The sequence below is a fragment of the Trachymyrmex cornetzi genome, unplaced genomic scaffold (assembly GCF_001594075.2).
Source record: "Trachymyrmex cornetzi isolate Tcor2-1 unplaced genomic scaffold, Tcor1.1 scaffold67, whole genome shotgun sequence".
Classification (NCBI taxonomy): Eukaryota; Metazoa; Arthropoda; class Insecta; order Hymenoptera; family Formicidae; genus Trachymyrmex; species Trachymyrmex cornetzi.
Window position 1 is genome coordinate 704782 of NW_017299992.1, and position 14208 is coordinate 718989.

Consider the following 14208-nt stretch of genomic DNA (forward strand, 5'->3'; position numbering starts at 1 on the left):
ATAAAAGATTAAAGTCAAATAATTGTAATGTTGAAACATAGATAATGAGTTCGATAAAAAAAACATCTAAAATTTTTAATAAAATCAATATCAATTGTAAATATGTCATCCTCATTAACTTGGACCCATCACCATCGAAAATTATATTCGCAATAGGTCAAAAATTTAGTTCTCTTTATCTGCTAATTTTTTGCTTAAAAAATTTTTTTTGTTCCAACCATTTAGCAGGAAATCGAATTTAAAATAGACGGGGGGGGGAGGTCCAGCTTACCATTAATAAAAAAATATATATAAAGTGGCGTCACAATGAAATCAAATGTACGAAATTTTTTGTTTATATATTTTTTTCGTTATTATTAATGGCAACTCTCCATTTTAAATACGATTTTCTGCTAAACGGCTGGAGCGAAAAATTTTTTTTAGCAAAAAAATAGCAAATAAAGCACTAAATTTTTGACCTTTCACGAATATGATTTTCGATACTGGTAGGTCCAGGCTAATAAGAGTAAATACCGTAAATGTGGGTGACTTGGGACAAGTGTAGGTGACTTGGGACAGAGCATGTATTTTTGTTAAATTTAATCATGGAATCTACCCACACGAGTCTCTAAAGAAAGTTAAGTTTAAGTTTAAAACTTTCTTTAGAGACTCATAGATGGATTCCATGATTAAATTTAACAAAAATACATGCTGTCCCACGTAACCTACACTTGTCCCAAGTCACCCACATTTACGGTATGTCATGATTGCTCAGATCATTCAATATATCTCAACTAAAACGGTTGGTTTGTATTAAATAAAATTACAAGTATAAATCGTTAAAAAGTTATTTATTACATATATTTACTGTTCTTTGACTTCACGTAATCTACGTACAGCTGACCTTACTGAAGCAGCGGCTGTCGTAGAATATACCCATGCACCACCAGCAACTGTCCTTTTGCATCGTTTGCAGGACCAGATTCCTACGACACTGCGTTTCATGGCCTCCTGTTAGAAAATGAAAATAGTGTCGTTTAACATAGTTGACAGTCTCCTGAATTAATTGCATTAAATTGTGAAGTAATGTTCCTATAAAAGATTTACAATAGAATATATCTATGATAAAAAGAAATTATTATATCAAAATCTTAATTTAAAAAATACCAAACATTTTAAGAATTTATCTTTCTAATTCATAGTACAACAATTACTTACCTTGCCACAAAACGAGCAAGTATACTTGCTGTGTTGGGTAATTTCCATTTTCTTGACCATTTTCCTAAGGGAAGCACCGTAACGGGTGCCATATTTACCGGTGATTCCTACCTTCTTCGTGCGTTTCGCCTGTTAAAATTCAAGCAGTTTTAGGGCCTCTGCACTACAGGTAACTTCGATAATATTAAAAATCAGAAATATATAATCAAAGAAACGCTTTCAAAACATAACCTCGTTATAAGGTTAGAACTCTCACAGATATATAATATTAGCACTTTACAATGAAATATGTATATAAAGAATATTTTGATAGCTATCATTCTTATTTGATGATCAACATAACGTAGATTTTAGTAAGATTTGATACGTAAAACTCGATAAAATATCTTACCATTTTTAACAGGTAGAGATCAGTCTCGTAAAGAACCGGAAAGAATCAAGAAAGGAGTGAAATAACCTCGCACAGCCCAAACGCCACAGACAGCACAGTGACAGCGTCGTGCAACGTCAGAACTCGGAAGTTAGCAACGAAAGTATGACTGTATGTATGAATTTCAAATTATAGCGGGAAAGCTTGTTTAAAATTAATGGCAAACTTTCTATTATTTATGAACGCTATTTTATATCGCGCATTACATATATGTATTATTTTTCTTCTGAAAAAAATATTACGTACATGTATTTCAGTCATTAAAAATATTACAATAGATACATACTGTAAGAAAATATTAAATATATCATTATTATAATAAAACATTATTCTGTAGTAATAGAAAGATATTTTTTAGTAGAATAAAATATAAGTTTCTAAACTTGAAATATATTGTATAATTTAACAAAATTTCAACAGAGAAAATGTGTATATTTTTAATACACATATTTTTTAAGAAATTACGTATAATAATTTTTTAATTAAATATTAAAAAAAGCCAGATTAATTGCATATACTCGAGATATATTAGAAGTAAAGGATCAAATGAGATTATAGACGCATGTTTGGGCATATGAACGAAATACAGAAGGAAAGTCATCGCTAATTCAATTTTACTCACAATTAAATCGGTGACCAACATAGCTTATCGACTACTATTTAGTTACCTAACACAGGAACGTACCTACACACAAATGTATCGCAATCGCATATTTTTAAATACTAAAGAATGTTCGTGTCTCGGATTTTAACGTATGTAGAACTACATTGCGAGCAATTACAAGTAGAACTTCAATTTCTCCAAAAACTTTATTTATATTTCAACAGCGGTCTTTGCCGAAAAAAATTCAACAGTAAAAAAAAATACTTTAACTTAATATTTAAATTTCTTTACAACAATGAATCGATTAACAACGCTATAATTTAAGTTACATAATTCGATTACTACAATCAAACACTTCACGATTCATGCCATGTCCGATGCATCCAACAAACGTCACCATCTCTATCATGTTTTTTAACAAATTTCCAAAAATACGTGTCGATTATATAATGCCATCGTAACGCGTTACATAATCGCGAGGGTGGCTGACGAATGGGAAGAGTCGGCGTTTCGAGGAGTTTCGAAAAATTATTTTTCCAGACTCGCGCGATATTTTTTTTCTATAAGTAAACGTTATACGCAGCGCGTGGCATAGAGACATACCTAGCTGAAATTACCAGCTGCACTCTTAATTTTACGAGTACGAATACTCTTTTTAAGATCATACGATTAAAATTTTATACATTTATAAAATTATATTAAGAATAATTATCAATAAAAATTATGTTCCAGAAATTTTATTTCATTATAAATACCTATTTGTAACGAATAAAAAAATTATACCTCCGGATTATCATTTTTTAAAAAAAAGTATAGATACATCGTACATATTATAGGTATTCTTTCTTCGTGATGGGTAATCCTAAGTAGCGAAGTCATTTGTTCCATCCCTGAGAAGGGAGAAAGAGGACTGGCCCGGTATGACGTAGGCCTGGCCAAGCAGTCCGGCTCTGTTTCTCTTGGGATCGGTGCGTCACGCGTGTCGACGTGCGAGTGCGTGCGAGCGGCTAATAGCGGAATCCCCCGCCACGACGAGCGACGGGTTGGCGGTCGGCTGACGGCTCGGCTATCCACCGTTGCCCCCCCGCGGTCGTTCCCGCTTCCCGCACGTCGCGTCGTCCGGTCCGGGTCCGGCGCGCCGCCTAATCGGAGCGTAGCGTAGCGTGGCGTAGCACAGCCTGCACAGCGCGGCGCAGTGCAGCGAGGGGAACGCGCGTCGTCGAGTCTAGGGAGCACAGCCGGTGGTGGTCGCACAGCCAGCGCGATGGTCGTCAAGATCTACGTATCGGGTATCAGCGGCAACAAGGAAGTGAGTGCCTATGGTAAATGGTTTTCAGCGATGAGCTCCGGTGTCGCGCGATACTCGTCCACGGCACTTTGTCATCGGATGGGTAATCCTCGGTACCACCGCCGTCATCGTCGTCGTCGTCGTCGCTGTATCAGGTTACAATGCGAACGGCACGCATTAACAGCTCTTGGGCGTTTAATAATCGCGGACTGTCATTCGCGATATGACGCGCGCGTACTGCGCGGTTTTTTTATCGGTTTTGTTAATCGTTCTTTCTGACAATGGACGCACGGTGATGTCACGCTAGTTTTCCAGCTGTTTGTCGCGGGTCTCATCCGGTTCTGTTTATTTTTATCAAGAGCGACGATTGTCGAATTGTCATGTATAATTTAACTTGATTACTTGATAGTTCCATTACTGATAAGACAAATTTGAATTTCTGTGTATTTGTATCTTTCGATCTCCTTTGTCTGTTAAATATACTGCAAATATTTCTTTTGAAAATATTGTTAGTATTAATATAGGAAATTCTCATTAATATTTTACAACACGAATATTATAAATTTGATTATTTGGAGTGAAAACGTATAAAAATAATAGATGATTGCATTTGGCAGACTTTATTGCATATCGGTTTTTCTAGCAGATGTATACGACTGTATGAAAAACTTTAATAGAAATTAAACTAGGTTTCATAACATAAATGTTACAAATGTTATAAAAATTTATATTTAATTTCTACTTTTTTAAACATTTGTTATCTACGAATCAATAACAGATTATAACATTCAAGTAGTCGCACATATTAATCACATTGGGAGAGTTTGAGAAATTTTAAGTATTTGTAAACATGTTACAGGTGAAGAAAAGACAGCAACGTGTATTGATGATTTTAGATAGTAAAAATGTAGAATACGAGATCATCGATATAACAGAGCCAGACAAGGAATTGGAGAAAGAATTTATGCAAGCTAACAGTAATGCTAGAAGTAACAAGTATCCATTGCCTCCACAGATATTTAATGAGGATGATTATTGCGGCGTAATTATCTTTTCTTTGTGTCATTTACGCGACAAGCAATAAAAAATAACTATTGAAAAAGTATCACGTCATTTTTTATAAATAATGAAAGCGGTTAAATATTGCAGGATTATGAAGATTTTGATTTAGCAAATGAAATGGATGAACTGGAAAAATTTTTAAAAGTAACGCCAGCGATTAGTACTGCAGAAATTACTCTAGATCCAAAATCTCAGAGTGATGGAATTCAAGAGAATGGAAATACTTCAAGTCGAGAGGTAAAGCTATGTTCCCACTGAAGCAACAGCGAGAAACTTTTTGTTGATGTTTTATGTTTCTTGAAAGAATTGCCAATTGTTGCCGAAAATTTTTAATATTCCTTAATGTTTTTGTTGCTAGCGACAAAAGTTGTTGCTTGTCATATGTTTCCAATCGAAGTGATAAATATCCAAGGAAGATGAGAAATACATGTCAACAGAAATAGAAGTTCCTTCAGTAGGACATTTTGTTGCCAGTACGGAAAATGAAAAATTTGACTTGCCAATCCCACAAAGAACAAAAAAAATTCATTCTTTAAAAAAATCAGACTTGATCGTACTCACATTTTTCATATTTTTCTTTTTATACTATTGAGCATGAGATATATGTTGCAGCTACAAGAAAGAAATCTTGAGCTGTTTTTCACATTACACACAATAAACTGCTTTGTTTCTTAAGTGTGGACAATTAGTTGCTAGAAACGAATAAGACTTGGAAGAAAATCCAAATGTTTCTGTGATTATGTCGCTTCAATGAAGACAAGACGTTTCTACAAGTTGACATATGTTAGATAATTCAGAAACATTTAGCAAATAATAAAAAGTTTTTTATTGTTGCTTCAGTGGAGACATGGTTTAATATTGTTCTTTTATTTCGAAATTGAAACTTAACAAAAGCTTTGTCACAGGCTTCCAAATCATATATTTATATGTATATATTTATATGTATATACCGCTTCTTTATGAGAAAGAATTCCGACCCGCCAAAATAGAAATTACTGTCATGCTTATTGTATGACACGTGTACGACATATGACAAATTGTTATTACAAATTTATATTATTGTTTATAGATCTTTCCAAAGAAACTAACATATGATGATACAAATTAATAACTTGTACATTTCATTATTTTATAACGAGCCTTTTATCTATATATATATAAAATTATTTAAATTTTTACTTATTTTTGTTTACTAGTCTTATAATTTTACTAAATTTATATTGTAGTTTATATACATTTTGTTTATCTATTTTTACAGTTGCAATTTATTTTTTTTCAGCCTTCCGCAGACAAAGAAGCAGATGTACTACTTTCCGATAGGTAATTATTATAATAAACGATTTAATATGGAAATATATTGAAAATATATATACATTATACTTTGATTAAAAATATTGAATAATTAGTTTATGATTATGCTCTAGTTTACCAGAAAGGACAACCTTAGAAAGTGAGACTAAAGTTTTAGAAGATTCTAAACCAATCGAAGTAGATAGCGCGGCAAAAGTTATCGCTAGCGATGAAGGTGAACACATTGAAGATAGTGGTGATAAAAATGAAGAGAAGTCCGACGACCAAGAGAAAGAGGAATAGATACGAGATAAACCCATGTAAAGTTGGGATATTCCACACAATGACATCTTTCCTTTTCCACCCACAAACGTATTTTGCAAAGCTACGTTTATTACATTACTAAGGCTGAATGAAGGTACTGCCAAGATAATATTCTGCTTTGCAGAAAGTCTGTTGATCAGTATGACGCATGGAACATTCTTTTATAGAATATACTTTGTATTTTTAGATCAAACGCGTCTTCACCAAATGTTTTGCAACAGGTCTGATTAAGTGATATGAGACAATTCCTTCATATCGCTATCTTTATATTTACATCCTCACGTTTGTTTATTATTTTTGCATTGTTTCGCACTGCACCATACCTGACACATTATAGCACATCTGAACTGAAGTATATAATACATACATACACACAATATCATTTGAGATATATGAGGGCAGATATATAGATAAATATGTATTATAATTGAATTTTTTAATTTTTAGATAAAATTAATTTGTTACATACGTGAGAAAAAATTTTGATATTTATATTATATTTTTTATCAAATACAGCAGTATTAAAGATAGGTTTGGCTTGTAATAAAAATTTTTGATATTTCATTTTTTGCGTTAAGATAATCAGTCTTTCCAAATATGCTTTGAGAAGTCATTGATTTCTGTAGCTTAATTATATATTACATATGTTAGAAATAGTATTCGAAAAAACAAAACAAAAGAAAAGAGATTTTTAAATTTTTATAACTGAATTATAAATATCTTTTTTATGGTATAAATTCTTCCATTTTCTACTCATAACAAAATTATGCTGATGCGTATGACTCATAATAGCGTGATATGATTTCATTGATATGTGTGTATATGACTCATGCTTATTCAACAGTCTATTCGATCATTAGAATCTTTGCATCTAAAATCGAACCATTGAGTTCTTTCAAAATCCTATTTTGAAAACAGAAAAATTGGTTCGCAATGCTTATAAATTATATTATAATAATATAAAATTTTAAAGCAAAAGTGAGAATTTTTTACAACTGCTACTATTGAAACAACACATGAATATATATAATAAAATAACGTATATATAAAAAATTTTTACAACACACAAAATGTGCAATGAATTTAAAAAAGAAGTTTTTGAATCAAGTCTGATATTATTCAAATTCGTGTATTCTAAATAGTTATATAGTGGCAGTTGTATCGGTGAAAAGGCCTATATGATATATTATTGTTTCTCTTATTTTTAATCATGACATTTCCTTCCTATATGTGTGCTCAGCAAGATTAATATCTTGCATAAATCTTTTATTGCTTGTCCATCGTTTAAACAATACTTCCGCCATAAAAAATTAAGCTTTACCCAGTATTTGCTACAAGTTGCTTTGTTATAAATAAATAAATAAAATAAAAAGTTATTTTTGCTATTATAATTCTATTCTTCAACACGATACATTAAATCTATTATTAATATCGCACATATAATAATTTACTGCTACAATCAAAGAGAGCTATGGCAAAGTTTTATTCATGTTAACATGTCTTTCTTATTACAAGGATGAGGAGGAGGAGATGGTAACAATAAAGATTGAATTTTAATGTTAAAATAAATTTTAACATACTATATTAAAGATATAATCATTAAATATAATCATATTTACAAAAACATTCATCATATATATATATATATTATACACACAAATGTGTATATATATGTATAGGCATATATACATATATATATAGATCAATAGTGATCATTGTTACATGCATACAAGAATTTACTAATAAATACAATGATTCAAGTTTAAGATTCTGTTTATATATCCTTTAAAAAAATTTATTTCTAACATTTTTCACCAAATGATAATTATTATATGATTTATAACATAATAATATTTTGGGAAATTGATATATTTTATAATTCCGTATTCTATCATTAAATAAGGTAAGTATATATACATATATGTATACAATTTATAAATGTGAATATAATTCTATGATAAAAAAAAGTCTGAAGCACAGCATATATGCTGATCTCTTTCAAAAGCGATATAAAAACTAGCTATGCGTAAAATATATACTTTTTGATATATAATATCTAAAAATATTCTTTACCCTTTCTCAAGTTAAAAATAGTGCATAATCTGATTGATCTACACAAGTTGTTATAACGTTCAGTGTAATATGGACAATTAAACTTGCTATTTCATAGGTTCAATTGAGATCTAATTATGTCCTCAATTATCTTTCTCTTGTATATTTGGTGTCTCCATTACAACACGAGTACAGCCTGAAACCAATAATTATCAATATTTTTATAATTACGTTTGTGGAATAAGTATACATAAAAGTATTTTTATTTATATCAAAAAAAACCTATGAAGAAACTTCAAAAAGTAACATTTGTTAAAAATCTTCAAATTACATTTTTATCATTAATAAAGTATATAAAGTATATTTATGTTATTCTCAGTAACATTAATTATATATCGAAATTGTAATAATTAAAAACAAAATGAGATATTTTAGATTAAACAAATTTTTACAAATACATTTTTTTTAAACAAATCTAAAGTTGCTCTTTTTCTCTCTTTTCAGCGAAAAATTTCATTACTGACAACGTGAAACAAATTTTTTAATTATGAATAGAAAGTTTAGAGAATATGAGTATAGCAAATTAATTTAATAAATTAAAAAATTAGCATTTATTAATTAAGTGTATTAATGAAGAATCATTAATACAATAAATAATTATGTTCCGTTATAATAATGATAATATTTTAACTCTTTTCAATGTATATTAAAATATAAAAAAATACATAAAAATAAAACATAGTCCAGTTTCAGAGTTACATTTATTTTACTAATGCTATTTGTTATATTATTTAATTAATAATCATTGTGCACATATCTGTATTTATCAATATTACGCATACAATTTGCATTAAACAAACTTGTTGCTGGTGCAAAGATGTTAAACAATTATCAATGTAAATAAATCTTTAAATAATCGTATATATATATATATATATATATAAGAGTTAAGAAAAGATCGAGGACAATATGATTTTATGTGTGGAAATATTTAATGATAAGTTCACAAAATTGTACGAGTTTTTGCAGAAACAGAGAATTTTCATAGGCACGTTATAAGGCAAATAGTTTAATAAAAATGCTGTAATCAAGATTTTTAAGAACGAATTTAAGCATTTTTTACTGAATTTTCTTTAAGACGTTTCTTAAAATGTTATACCTTTTAATAGTTTAATCAAATGCATAATAATTAGTAATTACCTATTGGAAAATTACACAAAATATTGTTTTCATACTTCTATTTGAAACTTGCTACATGTAAAAGCTGCATAGCTCATTCAATGGACATGTAAGTAAATATATATGTAATAAATAATTCTATCTTTACTGAAGCAAAGATTTATATAGTTATACATGATGCTTCTTTCTAATTTTCAATTATTGAGTCAAATTGCATTTTGACTTTATGTACCGAGTGTATATGTTGTACATAAAATAATTCCCAATGTATACCCCTGTTGTACATATACCATTCTTTGCTCTTAACTGACATTAACGAATAATTATGACTATCTCTTTGAATGCATCAATATATTTGTACACTATTAAGTAGGTAAATAAATTATGCAGTGCATTGTAATATTTAATTCTCTTTATATTAAGTAAAATATATAGTATATTTTTTGTCTCTGTGAACTTATTGTGTACAAAATTTGAACCTATTTCGACTAAAACGTATTAAGAAATATACGTATACTACGTATATAATCGTATTAATACATAATGTATACAAACACAACACAATATTCTATTAAAATTACGTATAAAATGCAACAGTCAAGAATGAAGTTACCGGATCTTCAAAAATTAAAAGTTTTGAGTTATAAGCTTCTTCATTAAGTATTATGTTGTTTTCATAAATACATAAATTTGAACACATGCATAAGTGTAATTGTAAAATCATGGCAATATTATATGTTTAAGACTATTATACATTCTAATAGAACAAATTATGCTTATTAGCTTACTTATATTATGCGATATAAAATAGATCGATTTCTCACATATCTGTAAACAAGCTATATGTAACAAAAATAATTATGTATAATGTATTATTTTACGATCGTATAACATATAATGAGGTATTCTTTCTTTTCGACAATGCTTAAGTTAAATTGTTGAATAATTTGATATTATTTTAACTTAACTACATACTGTAAATGAATACTTCATTATGCATATACTGTTAAAAGGAAGTTATGCTTTATATTGACTCAAGATTCATCAATGTATATTAATCTTAATTCATACAAAATTTATATGTTCAGAATATAATCGCATACAGATATAATATGATATATTTATAAACCAGATCTAAATAAAAAAATAAAAGCATACTTTAATATTAAAATATTTTATATATTTTTTTTAATTAGCACATATAATTACTTATATTCCTTATAATTCTTGTTTAATAATATGTAATATAAATATATTGTACACATATTATATTCTGTACGTGTACACAGAAAACCTGACATTACTAAACTTTAATAAACTTAGAAATTTAATGTCAGTTAAGAGATTTTCGTCTTTTTGAATTCAGTAATTTTTTTACGAAATAAGAAAATAAAACAATTTTAGAAATGATTGTTTGTAATGTCAAGCTCTTAATTATTTGTCTATCAAATTGTTTGCTTTTCTCTGGGACGGTAATTCTACAAATCTGTATTTAAGAGATGTGTGTTACGTATGTAATATGTAATACCTGAACTGGTAATTTCGCATATGATATATTTTTACCACTTAGCTTATCTTAATGCAAGATATTTTATGCAAATACTTCATATTAAGTAGCATACATAAAACTGATAATGCAATACCTATTACAAACATAAGAGAATTAAAAATTTTGATGAAAAATTGTTATCTCATCTAATCTCTAAAACTTGTTAAAAAGAGATGTCATTGTAAAAATATCAATTATTTCATCAGTATTGAAACGATTCCAAGTACATTTAAAATAAGTATATTACTTACAGTCTTATTACACATCGAGAAAACCAAGAGAATGCTTACAGCTAGTAGATTTAAACTTCAAAATAAAATTTTTTTACAATTTAAAGAATTCATGATTATTTGTATATTTTTCAGTATACTTATATTATAGGATAAATTTATATAAAGTTTTTATCATGTATTTATAAATCGTTAAATTATCAAATATTGCATCACTAATATATAATATAATCTCACAATCATAGATTAACTATTCTAAATCAAAATATAAAAAAATAATAAAAAATAAAATATTTAATTTTTTTAAATACAAAATGGATAAAGAATTAGTTACTTATTTTAATATTTAAAAAATTAAGTCATATCGAAAAAAAATCATATTTTAATATCTAAAATATGAAGTAAAGTATGAATAAAATATCGAAATAAAAGTATTCAAAATATTAAAATTTAGAGAGATGTAAAAATTTAGAGAATGTAAAAACAAACATTCGACATTACATTTTTTTTCATTGTTATAGACTACTATTAAATGTCATAAAAAATAATTTTTAATTATTAATTAGCTTATCTTTAGCATGTAATCATTCTTAACTGATTTTCTCTCGGCTTAATTATGCATTAAGTTTGTGTCTTGGCATATTATACAGTAATGAAAACATTAATCCGTACCAAAGTATTTTTGTCCAAAATGATTTGGTGCAACAGTATGGATTTCTGACGTTAAGATCTTCATCTATAAAAAAAAAACAAAATTTTACTTACAAGATAAATATATTATAAACATTATATATTATCACAGATAAACATAACTTAATAAATTTTTACTGATTTATACAAATGCAAATATGAATAATTAAAATCACCTTAGGAAAGGCAGTGACTAAAGATTTGGCTGCAATCGGTGTACAAAATAAATTTGACAGGATAATGTTTTCTTCAAGTACATTATGTTCTTTTAGTACAGCTATGGCTTTTATGACAGTATTTCCTGTACCTATATATGTGTAATAAATATAAAATTTATTACAATTATTTTTATTATAATTATTTTATTACAATTATTTTATTAAAATTATTTTTCAACTTAATGCCAATACACTCTCAAAATTAGAATATTCTCCAGTACTTACTCATTATTGGATACATCAACAAGACTTTTCTCTCAGATATATCATCTGGGAATTTAGCATAAACTACTCTAGCTTCGTGCGTGTCCATATCACTTTCTACTAATATTTTACCAATTCTGATACTACGACAACAATCTCTTAGACCCTGAAAGATATTGTTCCATAAGTTAGCACAAAGATACTACCATCTTGATACACTTAGGATTAATTGAGATTGTACCTGTTCCATAGCCTCTCCACTTCTTACAATAGATACACCACAATTTCCTTTCTGATATTTTAAACCTTTGTATTTGGCACCAGTTGGAGTCGTAACCACACATTTCGTAAAAGGCAACTGATTCAAACTCTCTTCAATAACTAATCTGATCTAAAATAATTCAGCGAAAATCATAACAACTTCATTTCTTTACATAATAAATAAAAACTAGAAAGTAACTTTTAACAATCATATTAGATATTTTTAAATATTTATATTAACCCTTACAATACAAGGTAGGATTTTAGTTGTGCCTCATCCATTTAAACAGTAATTAAAATCCATTCATTTTTTTCACCTATTCAGAATGGTTAAAAAATCTCTAAAAATTCACCAAATTACTTTCAATTTTCTAGAACAAACATTGAAACTCCATTTTGGAAAATAATAAAATGTAGTATAATTTTTTTTATAATTATCGAAAGACTCAAAACTTACACAAACAGGAATCGCTTGGTCACTAGTGACCCGACCTTGTACAGTAAGGGTTAAATAGATAATTAGTAAACTATACAAAGTTCAGAGAACAACTTTTAGTATGATAATATGGAATCGTATCATAATTCAAACAAAAATTCACAGTTTACATTTAACAAGGCTATATTTAGAAAACAAAATGTTCAAATGAATGGTTGCTGCTGTTGATATATTCTTTTAAATTTATCATATGAATTTAAAGGTCTACTCCAATTACAGACAAAATTACTGAGCATTCTCTTATCCGTTGTATCTTTTAAATTTAGCCAGTATAAGCGATATTATAAGATCAAACATATCTTACCAAACGATCAGCGTAGAATTTGAAATCACTTCTGGTAGTATTCCTATAAAATAAGATCTATCAATGAACAGCTCCTAGTTATTTTCAATAATCAATCTACACAAAAATTTAATATTTTATAATATTCTATAAATACATTACATATATATACATATATGTATATATATATATATATATGTCTATACATACTGGCAAACAAACGAATAATTTGATAAATATTTACAATTCTTTTGAATGATAATTTTTGTAATTTTGAAATTATATAAATTAGAGATTCAAGGAAAAATTAAATAGATAAAATGTATCTATTTATCACAACATAAAATATTTGTACTACGATTTAATGCAAAGATACTTACTTATCCCTTAAAATGGTTTGCAACTCTTTCACCTGATTGTTGCAGGGTAAAATCTTTAGGTTAATTCCATACTCGTCGATCTCGTGATTATCATTTTGCAACTTCACCGTGGTGTCCGCACTTCCCATGACGGATGCAGACTAATGGGTTGCACCACGTGTCACCGACAATACAATTATGAATAATTGTACAAGCGACTGACAGATCACGATTAGCCCGGTTTATTTTATCTTGCCATAACCGCCATTGTCTGCAAATCTAGACTGATAGACGTTTGAAGGCCCGTCTACAATACATGGAATAACAAGTAAGGGCCTGAGCACAATAGAGGAACAGGAATTAGATATTAACCTATCAGAAACTGATTACATCGGGCGTCGTCTACAATACACGGAGTAAGAAGTAAGAGTAAGAAATTGACCAATCACAGTCGATTATTCTTCTCACATTCGACTGTGATTGGTCAATTTC

At 28.5% G+C, this 14208-nt stretch overlaps 3 protein-coding genes across 4 annotated transcripts; 1 reads left to right on the top strand and 2 right to left on the bottom strand.

Annotated features, from left to right (window-relative positions):
- Positions 1–811: 811 nt before the first annotated feature.
- Positions 812–1678, bottom strand: RpL37A (ribosomal protein L37A). Its single transcript, XM_018517024.1, has 3 exons — positions 1589–1678; positions 1198–1326; positions 812–990 (listed from the first exon to the last, which is right to left on the bottom strand). The coding sequence occupies exons 1-3, from the start codon at positions 1589–1591 to the stop codon at positions 844–846; spliced, it is 279 nt and encodes a 92-aa protein (XP_018372526.1). The 5' UTR covers positions 1592–1678; the 3' UTR covers positions 812–843.
- Positions 1679–3144: 1466 nt separating this feature from the next.
- On the top strand, positions 3145–6542 carry LOC108767239 (SH3 domain-binding glutamic acid-rich protein homolog). 2 transcript variants are annotated; one of them, XR_001940417.1, is made up of 6 exons: positions 3145–3540; positions 4379–4561; positions 4669–4818; positions 5861–5901; positions 6006–6289; positions 6383–6542. XR_001940417.1 is itself a non-coding variant. In XM_018516980.1 (5 exons), the coding sequence occupies exons 1-5, from the start codon at positions 3496–3498 to the stop codon at positions 6172–6174; spliced, it is 588 nt and encodes a 195-aa protein (XP_018372482.1). In that variant the 5' UTR covers positions 3145–3495; the 3' UTR covers positions 6175–6542. The 2 variants fall into 2 exon arrangements, 1 of the variants encoding a protein (XP_018372482.1); XM_018516980.1 differs by having other exon boundaries at positions 6006–6542.
- A 1652-nt stretch (positions 6543–8194) lies between these two features.
- kri (uracil phosphoribosyltransferase krishah) lies at positions 8195–13995 on the bottom strand. The gene is made up of 7 exons (XM_018517019.1): positions 13738–13995; positions 13379–13421; positions 12559–12708; positions 12339–12483; positions 12072–12202; positions 11878–11941; positions 8195–8443 (listed from the first exon to the last, which is right to left on the bottom strand). Exons 1-7 carry the CDS (start codon positions 13863–13865, stop codon positions 8391–8393), a joined length of 714 nt encoding a protein of 237 aa, XP_018372521.1. The 5' UTR covers positions 13866–13995; the 3' UTR covers positions 8195–8390.
- Positions 13996–14208: the final 213 nt, after the last annotated feature.